Source organism: Papaver somniferum, chromosome 8, assembly GCF_003573695.1.
Source record: "Papaver somniferum cultivar HN1 chromosome 8, ASM357369v1, whole genome shotgun sequence".
Taxonomy (NCBI): domain Eukaryota; kingdom Viridiplantae; phylum Streptophyta; class Magnoliopsida; order Ranunculales; family Papaveraceae; genus Papaver; species Papaver somniferum.
The window spans coordinates 153,894,911-153,915,263 of record NC_039365.1 but is presented as its reverse complement, the minus strand read 5'-3'; the positions used below and the strand labels follow the sequence as shown (position 1 = coordinate 153,915,263).

At 36.5% G+C, this 20,353-nt stretch overlaps 2 protein-coding genes and 1 pseudogene across 3 annotated transcripts; 2 read left to right on the top strand and 1 right to left on the bottom strand.

Moving 5' to 3' along the window:
- Positions 1-362: 362 nt before the first annotated feature.
- Positions 363-3,519, top strand: LOC113303591 (annotated as a pseudogene).
- Positions 3,520-3,670: 151 nt separating this feature from the next.
- Positions 3,671-10,179, top strand: LOC113303592. The gene is made up of 15 exons (XM_026552637.1): positions 3,671-4,119; positions 4,223-4,300; positions 4,892-4,941; positions 5,062-5,115; positions 6,220-6,272; positions 6,412-6,484; positions 6,616-6,677; positions 6,773-6,841; positions 6,994-7,099; positions 7,435-7,508; positions 8,277-8,377; positions 8,501-8,596; positions 9,242-9,309; positions 9,555-9,600; positions 9,807-10,179. The coding sequence occupies exons 1-15, from the start codon at positions 3,904-3,906 to the stop codon at positions 9,885-9,887; spliced, it is 1,227 nt and encodes a 408-aa protein (XP_026408422.1). The 5' UTR covers positions 3,671-3,903; the 3' UTR covers positions 9,888-10,179.
- Positions 10,180-12,750: 2,571 nt separating this feature from the next.
- Positions 12,751-19,800, bottom strand: LOC113303589 (50S ribosomal protein L4-like). Of its 2 annotated transcripts, none has more exons than XM_026552634.1 (9): positions 19,643-19,800; positions 16,104-16,294; positions 15,973-16,013; positions 15,732-15,861; positions 15,286-15,434; positions 14,781-14,888; positions 14,581-14,700; positions 13,578-13,751; positions 12,751-13,185 (listed from the first exon to the last, which is right to left on the bottom strand). In XM_026552634.1, the coding sequence occupies exons 2-9, from the start codon at positions 16,216-16,218 to the stop codon at positions 13,084-13,086; spliced, it is 939 nt and encodes a 312-aa protein (XP_026408419.1). In that variant the 5' UTR covers positions 16,219-16,294; positions 19,643-19,800; the 3' UTR covers positions 12,751-13,083. The 2 variants fall into 2 exon arrangements, with proteins under 2 accessions (XP_026408419.1, XP_026408420.1); XM_026552635.1 differs by having other exon boundaries at positions 16,110-16,294.
- Positions 19,801-20,353: the final 553 nt, after the last annotated feature.

Sequence of the window (20,353 nt, the reverse complement as noted above, 5' to 3'; positions counted from 1 at the left end):
ACCCAGAAAAACAAGAAACAAAAAATTTGCAACAGTGTGGGATCGGCAATGCTATTTGGCTCTCTAATCTCCACCTCCCTATTCTCCTCCCTACAATCTAAACCCCACATTAGGAGAATGGTGAATCCCATCTGAACCTGAATGCGGATCTCGATATGAATGTGGGGCTTAGATTATAGGGAGGTGGAGAATAGGGAGCCAAAACGCCTGAATGCGGATCTCGGATCTCGATATGAATGTGGGATTATTGAAAAACGGGTGTAAATCAAGGTGAAAAACCGCTGTAAAACTGAACTCATAACCCGACAAAACGCCTGATGTTATGTTACCTGGTAAAATCAACTGCTCCAACAATTATTATGTATTTTAGGGTTTTCTTTTTCGATTCAGTAACAGCCACTACAAAAAAAAATAATCAGATACATCTAAAGAAAGAAAAATTGGAGGGAAATTCCGATTAGCCAAACAAATCTTTGTTAGAGTCTCGTCAGTAATTTTTGTTCTCATGTATTCTTTGTGATTTCTGTAGAAAGTTTTCGATGCCTCAAATTTCATTTATTTCTGCAGTTAGGAAATCATCAAGTCTTATTCTCACTATAAAAGCTCCATTAGTGATTCATTTCTCTACTTTTTTTAGAAGTTCAATCTTATATTCATCTCCACCACATCAATATGCTATAGGTTCAGATAAAGTAACCAATCCAGTTCCAGTTTCTAGTCTATGTGTATTGCATTTCCCATCCTCGATTCGGTACTGCTTTACCTGCCCATCTTCTTCAGAAACCCAAGAATTGATCCAAAATGTTGATTCAGAACAAATATATAATGTTATTGTGGAGAATTGTAATGCAGATAAATGTATGGAAAGTGCTCTTGAGGTGCTCGATGTTAGATTGACTACTGAATTGGTCGGCGACGTTCTGTCGAAGCTTTGGTATGAGGAGAAAATAGCATTCAGATTCTTCACATGGGCAGGTAAACAAGAAGGTTATATGCATGACAGTAAGACTTATGATGAAATGATTGATATACTATCTAGCACTAAATATAAAGTTAAACAGTTTAGAATTGTTTGTGATTTACTTGAATATATGAAGAGAAAGGGTAGAAATTCGGTGCCCGATGAGATTCTAATTGATATTTTGAGAAAATATACTGAAAAATACTTAAGTCTGAGTTCAGAAGTGTAGAAAGAAGAAGAAAGTGAGAGTGAGAACACAACCTGAGATCAATGCGTTTAACTTGTTATTGGATTCTTTATGCAAGTGTTGCCTAGTTGAGGAAGCTGAAACCTTGTTTACGAGGTTAAAAAAGAAGGTTACTCCAAATGGAACTACATATAACATTTTGTTTTTTGGGTGGTGTAGAGTGAGAAACCCGAGTAGAGGAATGAAGGTATTGGAGGAAATGATTGATATGGGTCATAAACCTGAGAATTTTACTTATACTACTGCCATCGATGCATATTGCAGAGCGGGGTTATTGTCAGAAGCGGCTGCACTTTTTGATTTCATGAGAACAAAAGGTTCTACAATGTCTTCTCCTACTGCAAAAACTTATGCTATTATGATTGTAGCATTTGCTAATTGTGATAGAATGGATGAGTGCCTTAAGCTTATAATGGATATGATAGCTTGTGGTTGCTTACCCAATGTTTCAACGTATAAGGAAGTCATTGAGGGACTTTGTCTAGCTGGGAAGTTTGAGGAAGCATATAATTTTCTGGAAGAAATGGGTAATAAAGGTTACCCAGCGGATATTGTTACCTACAATTGTTTTCTTAAGGTTCTTTGTGACCTTAAGAATGCAGAAGAAACTCTTAAACTATATGGAAGAATGACTGAGGTGGGATGTATTCCTAGTGTCCATACTTTTAATATGATGATCGCAATGTTCTTTGAGATGGGTCAACCAGATGGGGCATTTGAGGCATGGGATGAGATGGAAATAAGGGGCTGCAAACCGGATATAGATACTTACTGCGTGATGATTGAAGGTTTATTTGGTTGTGGCAAGACAGAAGATGCTTGTTTTCTTTTGGAAAATGTTGTGAACAAAGGGATGCAGCTGCCATATAGGAAATTCGATTCTTTGCTGATGAAGCTCTCAGAAACGGGTGATCTCCAAGGCATCCATAGACTTTCAGAGTATATGAGGGGCTTCTATAATCCTTCTATGGCGAGGCGTTTCGCCGCAAGTCAGAAACGTATGAGCACAAGTTTAAGAAGAAAGTAGATTGGCTACAAATGAAAACTTCTACAAAGGCCGCAGTTGTACGTGTAACCTAATGCTTGGCTGTGCATTCAATTTTCTGAAGTTATTCAGTGATTGCTGTTTCCCTGCAAAATATTGAACATACAACACAAAGTTCATTATTACCCTGAGAATCAAGTGCCTTCCTCGTGGCGAAGAATTTGGGTAGGCAGCTGCTAAACATGTCTGAATTGATGACTCAAAGTGGACTTCTTACTAAGACACTGCAGATGGCGTACACATCACGAGTTGGTAAATACCTTCGTGGGGCTGTAATACCCATCTGGAATCAAATTAATGATTGGTTTTTGTTGTGATTCACAAATGATGGATTCTGAACAATAGAATTACCTGCTTTTGATGAGAACAGTATAATTCAAGATCAGTAATATATCCCCATTAATATCGGTTTGGACTTGACGAGATATATTTACTTGGTAGCGACATCTGGGTCCCAAAGGCAGCATAGAGGGGTCTGGCTATATCTGCTGTTAATCTCTGCAAGTCTGCCGACTTCCCACGGTAGGTTAGTGCTTCTGCTTCATTTTTGCTCTTTTATCTTCTTCTTAATCTTTTTCTAATTTGCAGCACATAGAATTTTGATTCAAGCCATTCAATCTTTTGCTGAATTTCTTAAAATTCATGAATTGGGAAAATCCAGAATACAGTCAAATCTATACGAAATTGGTTCCATAAACAGTTTTGTGAATTCATTAGTAAACAAATCTCTAAATGTAATTTCAACTGGTTTGGTGGTTCATTCCACCACTGGTTTGAGCTATCATGTGCTCCCCACTTCACTTGTACGCAGCATAAGCGTCTTAGAATTACAGAATCTAAACTGGGTTGTCTTAAGGAATTCCAAGCAGTTTTCCCCGTTGGACCAAAATATTCGGGGTACCAAAAACTTGTTCTAAAAGACCAAATAATATTCGTTGAACCGCATTCGAGCCAAATTATTAATAGTTATGCATGTAAAATTTCAAATATCGATGAATATGAGTTTCTTAAACTATTGATATACACATTGTTCGCAGGTGAGCCTCAATAACACGGATGAAGCACAAAAAACCTGGAGTTCAGCTCCAGCAATACAAACCTGCAGTTCTGTTCCAGCAATATGGGGTTAATGAAGAGACTGATATGTTCTAATAGTTCCCGTTCAGACTTTTGGTGAAGAACACTTATATCACATTGTGCAGTCTATGCAAAGTTTGTTATATGAAGTTATAATACTTGAGATCTTAACTAGAGTTTCCCTTGGTATTCTTCTTTGTCGGGTTTGCAAAGATTGGCAAAAACTCGTTCACTAGAGTAACTTCCGGTAGATCCCGTCGAATTGACACCACGACTACCACCAAGGCACCGATCCAACTGCCAGCACGCACTGTTCCAATCACCACCTAAACGCCACAAGCACTGCTGTCGCACAAGAAGTTGCCTCAGGGGATAAAGCATTTATAGTCGATAGCTATTTTCTTGGGATATTTTTATCCAAAACGGCTGAACATTTCCGGTATATTATTATTATCCTATTGACCCGTCAAAGGTATAAATGTTGAAATTTCAATCATAAAAGTCCAGTCTGGCGTGTTGTTAAGTTCATCGTTGAATCCAAATAATAGTGAAACAAAGGAAGAAAGATTATAAATGAGTTTCCCGCTTAAAAAACTTCCGATCTCTTCCGAAACCCTAACTCTACCTAGACTCTCCTCTTCCCTTCCCAATCCTCTTTTCCCTACTTCTTATTCATTCACTCATAGTTTTTCCCGCCGGATTTTATACCGGAAAATGACTTGTACCGTCGGAAACTCTTCTTCTTCTCCGACCATCAGAACTGTCACCATCTCTTATCCTGAACTCATAGTAAGCATCATCCTTATCCACTTGTGCAAGTATTTTTTTGCTTTTGTATTATTTTCCTTTTGATTTGAGCTCTGAGAGTTCTGTTTGATTTTGATTACAATAGGATAAAAATGCGGATTTATCGATGAAGATTGAACAAGGTTTTGGACCTAATGGATTGGGAATTCTATCGATTTCAAATGTAAGTTTTTAATTTATTTCTTAGAATTTGTTTTGTTAATTACTATTCAAACAATAGTATGATGATTGGTGATATTGGATTGAGTCTACCAATAACTGTTTATTTTGTTTAGCTTTGATTCTAGGGTTTTGATTTTCTGAATAAATTGAAGGGTTAGGTTTATTTTTTGGTTGATTGAATTGATGCAACCCTCAATAAAGAAAGACATGTTGTTGACAAATGCTATGAGATAAGCTTCACTGCCTAAATCACCGATTCCCTTAAGTGCATGTGTACTTTTTTGGACATATTTCTAGTCCTTCAAATGTTCTTACATTTTTACTTCTTGTGAGGTTCATGTTTTAAGGCTGTGTGTTTTGTTTTTTTATGAGATTTTACTTTTGTTGTAATTGTTCAAGAGCCTTACCGTTCTAAGGTTCAACTTAACTTCATCTGTCGGGTGCTCGATGTTTGGATCTCATTCCGAACTTGCTCATACTAATTTCATGCCTGTCCCAATAATTTGCTTGGCAAGCCTTTACATTTTGTTGTAAAATGTATGCAAATTTGTCATGATTTCGGTGTTATTTTCTTATGTTTCTCTTGCAATAGGTACCTGAACTTCCCTCACTGCGTCAAAATCTCCTGCGTCTTGCTCCTAGGTATCGGCCTTTAGACGTGTATATGGTGTATTTTCCTTGTCTGGCATGCTTATATGTCGTTGCATGAGGAAAATCGGTATTTTTCTTTTTTTCATTTTATGTGATCTTCTATTTTATTAGGTTAGCAAGCCTACCTGAAGAGGTGAAGAAGGAACTTGAAGATCCTCACAGCCGGTAATTACTATACTTAAGTTGTTTGATTTACTATTACTACCTGTCAGGAAAAAAAGATACATGTTTCATATATTGCTGTGTATCTTAAACAAATATGACGCCTACTGGTTTAAACCAAAACAACAGTGATGTTCATTCAGCTTTAGCAATTTTAATTATTTGATTTTCTCAGCAATTTCTGATCAGAAAACAATACCGTGTTTGCATATATTTGTAGATACATGGTAATTCTTGCCAGTATGGTTAATTAGGTGTGGAGATAAATGACTGGCTGTGTTTCTAGTTATAGATTTAGGAAGTAGGAGCGAATTTGTTTCTACTCTCTAGTTAGATTGGTTACTAGACAAAGTGGGATTAGGTTAGTGGGTATCTATGCATGATTATCCAATAACAAACCAGTTTTGTTAAGTACACGTGCATCAACTAGAAGTTGCGGAGTCGCCAGGTGGTGGTTAATTTGATAAATGATGGCCTTAATCCTAGTCATATCTATGGGACATAACAAATTTATTTCTAGTTGGTTACTTGTCTAGGGGGAATTAGTTGAGTGCTTATGCATGATTATCTGGCAAGTAACCAGCTTTGTTAAGTACACTTTAGGCATCAACAAAAAGTTGTGGAGTGACCTGCAGGTGGTTAATCATAAACCTATGGTAGTTTCATTTGTTTATGATATATTTGTCGAATGGAAGGAACATTATTAACTTTCATTTAATGTCGTTTAGTTTAGTGAGGAAAAGAGCTCTGAATAGGATGCAGATTTTTCCTATGTCAATATACTCTTGAAATTAGGATCTCTTGAATATGTTGGAGGCAGCATGAAACTTTGAGATATTAGGAAGAATGTGTGCCTGGACTTTAGCGACTATTAAATAAGAATGGGATTAATTTTGCCTCGAGAAGTTGAACTATAATAGTACATATATTTCTCGTTGTTTTTTTTTTTGTTAATTCCTTGTAAGCATTATATGTTTGGTTGAAGCAGTAATCTTTTGTTTCTGATGGTTTATATGGTTTCTAGTGTAAATCTTCTTAAAATGCTGATAGTTTACGCATCAAGATTACTATCAGCGAAGTGTTGAACCGACTATTTCTCTGCTTTAGGTATAACTTTGGGTGGAGTCATGGGAAAGAGAAGCTAGAATCTGGCAAACCTGGTTAGTGCCAAAAGTTACTTTGAATATAGTTTCATCAGCAAATTGTGTTTCACAATTCACGCACAATAAACTTGGTAATGTTGTACAACCAAGTACATTTGATGCGTTTCTAACACTATTCTTGATATTACCTCTGCAGATATGATGAAAGGCTCTTATTATGCAAATCCAGTGTTAGACAGACCCACAGAAGATGATTCCCTTATCCAGCGGTAAAAGTAAAATAGTATGCTAGAAGCTCAATGTTCTGCATTTCATGTACAAATAAAAATGGCGTATTGCATTTAGTAGTTATGTTTTGTTGAATAATTGTCTAAGCATACAGTTTTCTCTTCCTTACTAGGTATCCATCCTATTGTCAGGAAAATATATGGCCTGGTGATGCATTGCCAGAAGTTGAACCTGGTATGTTGACCTCATGCAGTTAGTGATTTCTTACCAGGAATCGCGATGTTATGCGGGGTTGTCTAATCAAATTGGTCGTATTTGTACCTTTGTAGCTTTTAAAGCCCTTGGGAAGCTGATGGTGGATGTTGGCTTGATTTTGGCGTATCATTGCGATCGATATGGTATATGCTTGTTACATAATTTATGTCGAATAAGGAACTGTATGAAAATGTGCTGACCCGATTCTTATGCTTCAGTTATTATGCTCATTACATTTTTCCTTCTATTCAAGCTGCATTTGTAAGGTTCATCGAATTTTTTTGTTTATGATTAGTATCCAGGTGCATGACGGTGAAGGATGATGAAGGCCTTGAACAGATACTTTTGCGTTCTCGGTGTCACAAAGGTCGTCTTCTATATTATTTTCCAGAGCAGAAAAGGTGATTGTAGGCATTATGTTAGAATATCATTAAGTGATGTTCGAGTCACTGTAATTTTTGTTTTTCACCGCTTTCTCTTTTCGTCATAATGATCGATTTTCGGTCTTTGTTCTCAGTTACTTGACCAAATGAGATTCTGTTGGAATCTATTCCATAGTTGAAAAGTCTGAGAAATTAAAACAAATAAAAGATTTTTTCTAGGTGACATCATCTTATAGTATTTCTTTTACTTCAGTAATCCCATGCTCATATCGCTTTTTTGATTCTATTAGCTGTGCGTATTAAATAATTTTTTGTAACTTCTAACCGTTCTTCATGATTTAATTCTGTTTCAGCAGTGAATGCCTACAAGAAGCCGACAACATTTCTTCATGGTGTGGATGGCATACAGACCATGGTTCTCTCACAGGTGACTTATCTATTATTCCGATCCATATAGAGTTTTTTATAGGTGATAAGTTTGCTCAATATTTGTGACCTGAAGGTCTAAGAAAAACCTGTTACTCCGTTAGCAATCAGCAGGCATTAGTAATGCAATACACATCACCATTCCCTGTATTTCAATTAGCGGATGATATTCTTCCTGGCTATGTTCCATAAAGTTACCTGAAAAAAGGCCGTTAGGGTTTGTGCTGAAATTCTAGTAATCTTCAATTTGATTCACCACTTCCATTAAAGCACGGCAGATAGATAACCTTGCATATTTTCAATCACGTTGACTTATTACTTATTGTCGAACCTAGGAAATTGAGAGGTTTCACTGTACTTCGATAAATGTGCAAGACAATCATTTTTCTCTATTCAACTTCTGTTACTTTTGGAAGTATGTGCTTTACTACTTCCTTGCAATCATTTCCCCAAAATTGTCCTTGAACGTAACTCGTTCTCTACTTTATAAAACAAGCATTAACTATCTTTTATGATAAATCTGTCATTTCCTCTCTGAAAACATGTTACACGACAATTTCCAACTTCACTGGATGAATATGGTAAAAAGGGAGCTTTCAAAGAATTGTGGTACTTTTATCCTAGTAAACATAGAAGGCTCGTAGATCCCAAGCTTTTTCGCTTTCTATTATTATTATTATTATTATTATTATTATTATTATATGTTCATAAATACTCTGTGGTTCTATTATCTCTCACTTTTTGATTTTGTGGTGAATTTGCCGTGTAGGTCTCACCTGTGGAATGTTTACGAAAAATGCCGTTGAAATACCTTGCCCTGATAAAACTGCTGGTCTATATATCAAAACACGAGCCGGTCAGATTGTGAAGGTTTACTTTTTTTTTCCTTCTGGAAAGGCTATTCGAGTGTAAATTCATTCTAAATCCATGATAGCCATATTATTACATTAGAGATTTGTCATTGATAGTTACTGATTCATTTTGATGCATTAGGTTGTCTTTGGGGAAGATGAGATAGCTTACCAAATTGGTGAAACAACTGAAATACTTTCCAGAGGTAGTCTATGTGCAACACCTCATTGTGTACGGGTGAGTGATCTTACTATGTACCAAGTTATGGACATCGGTTTAGTTGTAAGTTTGACAGCATCAGGGCATCTATGGTGTTCCATGAATCATGTTAGCACCTCAGTGTAATATATTGATTATCATTCTAGGTTTTTTCAACTGTTCAAGTTCAACTTATTTTTCTTGTCTGTCAGCTCTATGTTGCCAACCCGAAGTTCAACATCTGTCGGCTAGCAGGTCTAGTAATCTTCATTAGAACACCATTGATTCGTCTAAGTTTCATATAAAAACCATACAAATACCCTCTCAGAAAATTTTGAACATCATTGATAGTTGCTGATTATTTGCCGTTGCTCATTAGTCATAAACATTCGACTTTACAACCTTTAAATACGATTGAGTTTCTGAAAGAGAAAACTAGGTTACACCTTCAACTGGTGAAGCTGTAAAGCAGTAGCATAGACTTGGGTTGATATTTCTCATGCATTTCCAATGTTTGGTTCTGCTTAACCGATGCCTACAACTGCGGAATCAGTTAGACAATGTAGTTGCTAGTTATCAGGATATGAAGTATTATATCACATTCTAAAACTTAATTCAGTGTTCTCTATACAAGTATAAAGAGTTGTCTTTTAAATATCCTTACATCACTGATGTATTTGTTAGGCACCTAAAGGAGATAACACCCTGGGTGTGGATCGTTCTACTTTTGCAATGTTCATGCAACCGGATTGGTAAGTCCATAATCTTTACCTGCGCTGCTCTGATAAGTATGATTAACTAGATTGCCGCAATATATTAGCATAAGCTGTCTACTCGAAACATGCAGTTTGTCGGAGGATTTGCAATATGTAAGTGTTGTGCAATATATAAGTGTCGTCTACCAGTGTCCTTCAATTTTTCTAAATTATTGTTGGACGTCTATAAAATGTATTTGCGTAATTACAGCGGATATTAATTTCATGCTGTTATTTTGCAGGGACGAGAATCTAAAATTTCCTGAAGAGGTGCATCTTCACAAAGAGGTAAGCTCTTTAACCTAATTATACTTCTTCAGCCCCAGCAATTGCCATATAAACTCTCAATAAACTGGCTTTTTATGTTCTAGACTTCTAGTATTATTCGAGATCTAGATGATGACTAGATTGTGTCCCTTAGTGACAGACAAATCCGCGAAGTGTTTAACATTGTGGTTATTATGGTTTTACTGAACCTTGTTTTTTCTCCGCAGTTAATTCCACCGAATGGAACGTTAACGTTTGGAGAGTATTCTGAGAAGCTCCTCGACAAATATTATCACCAAAAATCATAAGCAAGCAGTCTCATGAACAAGAAAAATGACAGTGATAGTTCTTGTACATGCTAGAAACACTATGCTAAGTCTCATATTTGATTCTGTTACGTGTAAATGTCAAATAAATTCAGTTAGTAGTCATTACAATCAGCTGCACCAAAAAAATAAACAAACCCCAGTTGCCTTCGAGATGGTGGGCTCATTTAGCATTTAAGCCCATAAACAGGTGAAATGACAAATTTTATTTAAACTAAAATTCTGTATTCATGTTGGCAATTGAAGACTTAAGAAAGATATGTGGCTTCATATACATTTAAGTGTTATTCAGATAGGTGCTAACATTATCTTTTGATTAGGACAAAATTTATATCATAATTGAGCAACTAACTCTGCTTAGTTTAATATACCATTATTAAACATGATATCAAGGAAATTAGTTCTTTAAATCAACCAAATCAGTTTTTAACATCACCGTGTTCTTCATTTTCTTAGCTTAAAAGTGGTGCGTTACAAATCAGTGTCGCTATTCTGTTCCTGACTTGGTGCTGCATCAGATACTAACAAATTTTTCTTTTTTTTGATAAGCTTAAAGCCGGACCCAGGCCCCTACCCAAATCCAGCAAGCTGGACTAGCCCACTGCTAAACCCAACCCCGCCAAACCCCTCTATACAACTAATTAAATACAAACCTGTATTAAGGTGGGGATCAAATTCCTGACTTCCTCCTTACTGGAGTTGATGGGATACCATTGAGCTATGCTCTTGGACCCAGATACTAACAAATTGCTAATAAGGGGTACCGATTTATTTGGGAGTGTACTAAATTTTATACAAGACAACTTTTTTTTTACCACATCTTATATGGGACTTGGTACACTATGAAGTAAATGGATAAACCCCAATTAGCAGGCATGGAGAATTGCACTGTGTACCTACTTAGAGATTCTTGCCTCCCTTCTGAGAAGGACCGCGCTAAAATCTGGGTGCTCACACCACCCCGCATAGTTATATTCACCCTGGCAGATCGTGAACTTATACATCACGAAATGCACTAATATTTTTTGCAAGACTGTAGTGCAATTTAAGTCCTACGTGGACGTGGTTTCTTTGACTCTCTCTGTATGTCGCCTCATGTGGCCACCGAGTGCTTGCCTAGTAGTGAAAATCCTCGACCAAAATTGACACCCATGAATGGTTTCCGTTCCTCGCCGTAATCCTACCCTCTATTACGTCATTGCCACAGATGATATCACCATTTCTTCCTGAAGATTGATGTTCAGCAGTACCCAATGCTTGGTAAGTCAGGAACTCCTCAAAAACTGAGCATTCATATCGAGCAATAGAACTTGATCTGAGTTCTCATTCACTGTGGTATCCACCAGCAGACCAGGATTACCCTCCAATGTTGGATGGGTAGCAAATGATAGCAACAGTAAAGTTGTGGCAATTTCCAAATTTTCATTGTTGATGTAAGAACACCATCCTTTCATCATTCTTAATCTTTTTGAATTTTTTGGTCGATTTTTTAGCAAGATTGGAATGAAAAACCAGACTCCATAAATCAACCTCCGCGCCACTTCCAGGTATAGATGCACATAATTTACCTTGAATAAAACCCTTGGCAAACGAACTTCATCATTACCTTCTGGATCGTTATACTTGATTCACCTGCACCTTCTTCAACATTATCGTCAACTCTTGTAGAATTCGCTTCAACTGGTACCAGTGATCTTCTTGGGGAACCTACATCTCCATTCCTTGAGAAGTTGGTGACACTCCTAAGACTACATGACCTTGGTCCTTCAGTCATCTAGATTGTCTCCAACTTGTGAGTTCTTGTTATGGTTTCCCATGTCTATACACTACTGAACCTGGTAATGACAATTCCATTTGCCTTCAGAATCCATCAACAAGAGAATACAAGAATCTACCTGCCTCGGCAAACCGTCTGCAAGAGTAAAACAGAACAACACCAAAGATTAGTATAAAAAAATAATCGATATTTATTAAATTTACAGCCAACAATATCAACCTCATTACGAGCTACATTATATCTAGCAAAACTAGCATAAAAGAATCCCACAACCACTCGTGCATAGTACTAACCTTTAGTTGGAATGCTAATTGATTCATAAGTTGGGATCGAATTCGAGACTATATAGTTTCCGCAAAACTCTTTCGTGATCATTTTTTTTCTTCTTCTTTTTTTGATACAAAGGCAATGATAATTTAGCCCTGCCATACAGCACTCTCTTATCAAAGATGTACAACCACACATGCCAGAGCTGCAACCTTTACCACCTAGGTTGCAGTTTGGTGGCTTAAGATTTTTTTTGTATATATGGATCAGTAAAGAAAAGGATTGCTTTGATCTTAAGTCTTAAACTTGAGCTTAGAAGAAAAATAAGTGCCTACCTTGGCTCTCTTTCGTGTGGAATTCTTTCAGTATTTAAAGTGCGCATTGCCTTAAAGACTATGAGATTCTGAATAGTAATTGCTCTAGGCAATTTTACTTCTCAGAAGATTCAGTGCGTGATGGTCATTTTATAACCAAATCTTAAGAGATTGATTACAAGAATATATGTTTACCTGCCCAATGGCCTGCTTTGCTTAATTACAGTCCATTGCACCCATCTCTTTGCTGAATTAGAGTCCACCATTTGTCTTTGACTATGGTCTACAATATATGCCTATTTCATAATTTTTTCCAATTCCTTCAAATAAATAAATATTCCAATCACACAAGATAATGTTTAAAAAGTTGCTTCAGCTGACTTTTCATAGATAACTATGCTAACTGTAGTTCTTTTGTTGTTCCCCTCCATGCGGACCTTTGCACTAGCTCTACAAAAGCCTAGCTATGGCAAATCCAAGATTTCAATATAGAACAGTGAATTTTATTTGTTGAATACCCTGAATTACAAAAAGGCTGACCTACTTTATAATAGAAGGACTGTTTAAACAGTAAAGGTTTTTAAAGTGTTGTGATCTCCATCTACACTAGGCTGTTCTCCATCTATGCCTACACCTACATACACTGAAAAATTAAACAACATCGGTTCAACTATTATGGATTGGGCCCCTCAACAAGAAGCAAATCCACCAATTTGGAGAAAAAAATTTTGCGCCCCTTTTGCTATTACAGATGGACGTGAAAACAATTTCCAAAATGTAGTACTTAGGAACCGCAATTGGCATAAAGCAGAATGCATCATTATCGGTTGATTGGTGTGTGCATTCTCTCTACAATTCTATCAACAGCATCACGCGACATCACTAGAGTATCATGTTGCAAAATGCTGTACACATTAAGACCCTGCAAATATAACCAACTGATTACCAAATGAACAAAATAGTGGCTCCAAATATTCAAAAACCAAAGATTCATTTCAAACATAATAGTTCCGCTTGCTTGGGCGACTAGATTCATGAGAAACGATAGGAGAAACACCCAATCCACCTACATACGTGGCATGACCTCCACCCTTGGATCATGGCATTAACCTAAACGGGTTTAACCATTTCAGGAATCTAGGATGTCTGTATGCACGCCATCATAGATGTGAGCAACTAGCGTGGAATGGGCGTGCACCCTCTAGATTCATATGAAATACGAATTTTCTTCGTTTGGCCGACTTAAGAAAATCTAGCAACTGAAGCCAAAAAAAATATGAACACAAGAAACTAGAAACAGTAGTAAATACTTACAATGGACGGGAGTACATTGACATAGTGAAGATTCTGAGTAGCCAACTTGAGCTTCTCATCTATGGGACCTCCATCCACAATTAGAACTTTTTTGCTGTTCTCCATTTGCTGGACGCAGTTAACAATGTGCTTAGTTTTGTGGGTGGGAATTTCCAGATCATCAAATACCAGTAACTGTTCATCAAAGATAAATCTGTGTTAAACTACGTAAACAAAAAGGGACCCGAGAATATGATAACTGAGGATTTACAGGATACAAGGAGCACAAACATCGTACATACTTGCACAATGACATTAACGGCAGTTTCTTTGCCCTTCATAATGGTAATATGCAACATAATCTGTTTCCTACATGATATCAACCAACAAGGAACTAGATTTTAACAAGTTCTTACTAAGATTTATAGAGTGGTGCACCTAGATAAACAATCAATTGGGAACTCTAGCATTTCTCTTCCTGATTCAGCACAGAAAGATTTTGACCTCATTAACTCATTTTATGTTCAAAATCTAAATCTTGTTGACTAAAAGCCTGCACTTTGATTAGACTTGTAGGAGTTGACACTTGATAGTTTCCAATAAACAAAGTGTAAGGTCCTTATCTACCCTTCCTCCCGTTGAATCATCTCGGGAGTGTGATACAAATGCATATTTCAGTCAATACTTGGCTCATTACCATCGGGATCTTGCACTAAACAAAAACTACTCCAAGGCTTGATGAGACTATATTGTACGCCAGCTAATCTAATTTGGTAATAATATCCTGAAGTAAGTAAATCTTTACCATATGGCCCTGATCAACTTGCTCTGTAAGAAATCTGGTAAAAGTGCGTCCTACTCAAAAAGTAGATATTGAGTATGTTACACCAAATCGGCGCTTATTTAAATTCAACACATATTTAATTTTTAATATGACTAACACAACGATTAAATTTAAAATGGTGTGTGAATCCATATCCATACACATTATAAAAATAATAATCATAATAGACAGATAACTTGCCTTGCCTTCGGCCATACGAGCTGACAAGGCACATTTCAGCCCAAGACGCCTAACTTTCTTTTGGAGTTTCATTGCATAACTTCGTGGCTTGGGGCCATGCATAGTAGCACCATGTCTAAACTGTTGAAGTATCCCTTTCATTAATAACACGAGATAAATAAGCATCAGGCAGTGAAAAATAACTTCAGAACTCTAATCACCTGTGGACCACGTAATGACCCATGTCTTGCTCGCCCAGTTCCCTTTTGTGGCCATGGTTTTCTCCCTGTGCCACTAACTTCACTAATAGTTTTTGTTGAATGTGTACCCTGCACAAGATTACAGACTGTAAGTCCAAAATACACTGGCATACACCGAGGAAAATCTGTGACTCCACTGTTATTCCCATGAATTGGCACCACATCTCCATTTTTAGCTATCAGCAGTTCAAATCTATAGGAAAGATTCATGGCATTGCAAGACAAGAATCATAGCAAAATACAATTATCTAACAGACTTAGAGAGTAATCACGGAGAAACGTCTATCATGTGCCAGTATGCAAGCAAAAGGAGAGGAGATATTTACATGAAAAAGATTAACAAAATAGGAACCAGCTCTGAGCAAAAGTTGATGAAAAGAGCAACGCTACATAAACATGACTGTAAAATACACCTGATTATGTCATATGGTTTTGGACCTAACATTGTGCAAATACAAAGTAATACCTGTCTTCTATTTGCTAGCTGCCATTTCACAACACGGTGAACAATATCTTTCCTGATTGGGACATCGAAAACATCACCAGCCAGACGCATGAAGCCCTTTTCTTCGTTATGGAAATTTGTCACCGGAAATAAACAATCCTGGTACAACCCTAAAACATAAATGTATTTTTGATGAGATAGAAAAGATTTATTCTTTAGTTTGTATATTGTCGCTAACTTGAACAAGAAATATGCTACAGTTTCTGATGGGAAAATGACCCGAATGTACTAGTGAAAAAACAGATCAGATTGTCAATTCTGTAACTTTCAGGCATGAAATATGCTACAGTTTTGCATTTTTCTGAAAAACTTCAGGGTTGCAAGGAACTTGCACACCGCCAGTTTTCTTTGCAAAGTTACTGACTCATAAAAAGCACCTTTCGGGTTTAATTTATTTTTATTCTTACCTTGTTTGTGATCTGAGGTTAACACAGATTTACTGGTCAACAACTCAGCTGGAATAGGACCCTCACATGATTGAGGAGTCGAAATGGTAGTAGAAAACCTTCTATTCGCGAGAAAAGAAGAAATCATTCCCTACATAAATATACAGAACAAAAGGTGATAATCTTTAAACCCTAAAAAGTCATGAATTTTTTAGATTTTAGAAAGGATAAATGAAAGACAGAAATGTAAGGAATACCAAACCTTGCAAATTTGTGAAGAATCAAAAGCAGATTCTCTGAGTGCTGTTTAAAAGGGACAGAAAAAAAGAACTGTGAGGATATTAAACATAAGAATTTTGAACATTGAATAAAGGTAGAGACAAAAAGAATAACCCATGCCGCAAGAAGATTGGAATGAAGATTTAGAGGAGGACTCGAAGCGAGAAAAAAAAGATGACGAAGAAGATCCAAGTGACTTTATAATCTTCCTGGAGAGAGCCATGGTCATTTTTTATGTTGTTCAGATTTATAGAACAACTCTAGTAGCCTCAAGCCTTCAGAAGCAACAGCCACAAAACTGGTACCTGAATCCAATTAAACAGCATATTAAGAATTTGGGACAGCTCACTCAAAAGAAATAAGCCTATACCTGTATACAATGATCTGAATACATATCACAATGTTTAATCTGTATTACATACTGACTTAAGCAACACAGATTTGGACAATGGGACAATGTAAACAAAATAAAAGCACGAAAAAGAATGTTAGGTCAACTATCTGTAATTAAGCAACTTCTGTAAGACCCAAAATGCAAGTATCCCTAACAACACAGTATGGACAGGAAACCACATTGTTTCCTACCTAATGGTTAAGCAGCACAGGAGTTCTGCATAATTAAAAGGAACAAGTAGTGAGCACGTGTGTTGCACGTCGGCAAACCTTAGTGTCCACTCGAATTTGCGATTTTCGCAAAACCAATTCCACCAATTCAGTTATGATTTACCAAGCTAGGCCTAAAAGATATATATAATATGCAGGTGCAAAAAAATTAGCAGGGTGTATCTTCATATGCACTGAATTTCAGCAATGCCATATGGCAAAACTCATCCCTAAATGAGCAGCGTATTTAAAACAAAAAAGCAAATGCTAACAAATCCTCTGCACAATACAAATAACAGATATACGAAGAAGTTTCGATACCTTGAATAACAATTGTTCTGTTGAGGATTAACTAATAAACAAACAAAAATATTGTAAGCTTCTCCAGCGCTTCCTATTGTTTTATAGGAATTAATCATGAAAATGGAATTTAAAAACCAAAAAATTCTAAATGAATCTAAGTAGAAATGACCCAGATCCATCACATATAAATGAGCAATTAGAGATCCCATTTCAAACAACCTTGGTTTAAGAACCCAAAATCATCCAAAGAAAAATGCTAAGGCCCTACACAGACGTGTGATGCTAGTAGGTTTTGCTCGTATAGTATGTCAGACATCCAAAAGCACCAAACCGTACTGAGCAGTACGACCTTGGTGTGTCCCACTGATGAGTACCCGGAATCAAAAGATTGCAACTACTCTTGCCTTCTCCACCTCCTCCTAATGAGGATTCGAGTAGTGGTTTATACAGTGTGATAATGTCTTTATAGATATGAGACATTAATATCACTATATTAATACAGTGTGTAATGTCAAGTTGTTATTAGTGAATAATATAGTTCTTGATCGGTGTACATAATGACGTCACAACACAAAGCGAGAGTACGAACTACAGCTGAATTTTGACCTTGATAATAATCAATAAGAACTGCTCTGGGAATGTTTTGTTTCCTCATTGTTACAACTGCTTCTTATAAAAAAGAATGTTCTGGTAGAAACCATGTCAATCCTTGTACATCCAATTTCTAAAAAAGAAAACCAATTTAGTAATTTCCATCTAAACATCAAATTGTTCTCCCTGAATTCCCAACTTCATAAACATGTTACAACAAACGAACAATAAATTCCAATAAGAATAAGAACATAAAATAGAATGGAAAAGGCAGAGAAAAATCACATTGGCGAGACACTCCAAGGAATAAACATAATCTTTATTACTTCGAACCCATAACTTTTTATAATTTTGATAGCAGCCACCTAGAATACTACTCAGCTTCTGTTAATTTCTTGAAATAATTCATAAAAATTCAGATTAATTAAAATAATTGAAACTGTTAATCTCTGAGCTACTACTTCAGTGATTAAAATTTCAAAATAACCAACACAATTCCACAATCCCCCTAAAAGTTCCCCTATCATCAGGAACCACAAATTTTAAACCTAATAATGAATCTATGAGTGACCTAAAAAAACGTATTTTGAGTGACCTAAAAAAACATATTTTGATTTCCCCAAATAATGAAAACAATTTTTTGAAACAACAAAAACTCTATTTTGATCGTTCAACAACATCAGCAATTATAGCTAAGTTTCGTCGTTACAAATGGGAAGCAAAGTATCAATCTCAATGACCTCGATTTCGTATACATAATTAACAAAGTTTCTTGTTTCATTAACTAAAAAAATGAAGCAATGTAATTTTTCCACAGTGAACACTAACCTGATGATAATGGTGATGAATTAGTGAACTGAAATTGGAACTCGATTTGGGTGGTGATTATAATTATCAACTGATTTGTTGCTTCCCCAGAAAAAGTTTGGGGGAGAAAATGAAATCAGTCGAAACTCGATTTGGGGGAGAAGATGGGATCAAAATCGAGTCGAATTAATCATTCGATACTGCCGGGAGAAGATCGACGAGAAAAAAAAAGAGGATGGAAGAGAAAGAAAACAAACGGTTGGTCTGTGTATGTAAAGACTTAAGAGGTGCTTTCTGTTTATAGAGTAGTCGTATTGAACGGCTGTGGTTCGAGGTGAAGACAACCCAACGGAAGACGTAAAAGCCCCTGTTTGGTGAAAGATACGTTTGGTACGAAAAGTACGGAGGTACACCAAAAATACGTGTGAGAGACGAAAAAAGCTTAGCAATTTTCAGTTTGCTTGTTGGCATTAAAAGAAGGGGGAGATTTGTGAAAGCTCGCTCAAAGGACAGACTGAGTGACACGAGGAAAATACTCAACTAGATAAAAGGTAGTATAACAGGCATGTGTATGTATTAATTAGGTCTGACAAAGCATTCTATTGGCTCTATTTTCCTGTTTGTCCAAACGATTAGATCTTTGACCAGAGGAAATGTAGAAGTGGCATCTGGTGAAGTAAACATGACACTGTTTAAGATTTTTGACCACTCAAGTAATGATCCTAAGCAGTATGACTTGAGTCCATTGATTCACTGTATCACATTATAAGTACAAATGTACTTGAAATTCGTTATCATGACCAAAACATACAAGTCTAACAAGAAATGCTATTGTAAATGAATGCTTCGCAGATGTATATCGCTTCATAGCTAATTCTAGACACCTATCATGTGGGTTGTATACTATTTTGCCAAATTCCAACCCTTGCCGGTATCACTCAATAGTCTCTCAATGCAACTTACACAAACTTAGAAAAAGTAAGTACACAACACTGTTATATATCACTCTATACCCAGATACTAAATACCCACATCAGAGAAAACCACTCAAATTTGTTTCAAATTGCTGTTAAAAATACTACCTTTTATAAACCCTAACTATATCATAACAATGTTTTACAAAACCCTAAATCATGCTCTCTAATCAAAATAAGTTCATACGAATATTCGACCGTATCTTAATTAGGGTTCTTAACAATCAGAAATTAGAAAACCCTACAATAACAAATACTACTTTTTCTTCAGATTCAAGTACAACCAGAAACTCATTTTCAGGGAAATCGATATTGAAAGGGGCATACATAGAATGAAACTGACAGAGAAAGAGGGGAGATCGAGAGATGACAAACCTTGGTGTAGAGAAAGAAGCACTTCACTTCAGATTCGTATCACAAAGAAGGAATCAGGGCAGGATACAAGGTTTAAAGTTAAAACCCCTAGAGTCTAATGAAGAGAAAAATGGAATGATGGGGCATTTCGAAGAATGGCAGGGGACGGCAGTTGCTAGAGAGCCTCAAATGGCACCGAAGACTTGGTACATCGTGGTTTATCTGGGGTGCTGCTACGATGTGGTCGGGCCACATGCTTGAAATGTGTGGCCCCTCTTAGTTTTGTGACACCTCTTATTAAAAAGAAAATAAATTCCAAAAGCAGTTAACTACCTAAAAGTGTAACTAACTTTTTTTCTTAACTACCTACTTTTTCTCAAAAAGTGAAAGGTTGAAGGGGATTTGGAAAGGCAGGTTTTTTGTTGTAATAGGTGTCACAAAACTAAGAGGGGCCACATACTTGAAATATGTGGCCCGACCACATCATATCTGTGACCGTTTATTTGTCTCTATCCTTGTATCAGTTCGTATTCGTCAATAAGACGATCTAGTTAGATGTATCTACACACTAGCGCAATGCATCCATTTTTTTCTTTTGGATCGGTAAATAGAAATGGATTCATACAGAACGAGGTACTTAACTGGTACCTCAACCTACCTGATAAATACAACCAACTTACAAAAAGTATACAAAAAATTATAACCGAGTTTGGAATCCGCCACCCAAAAGAA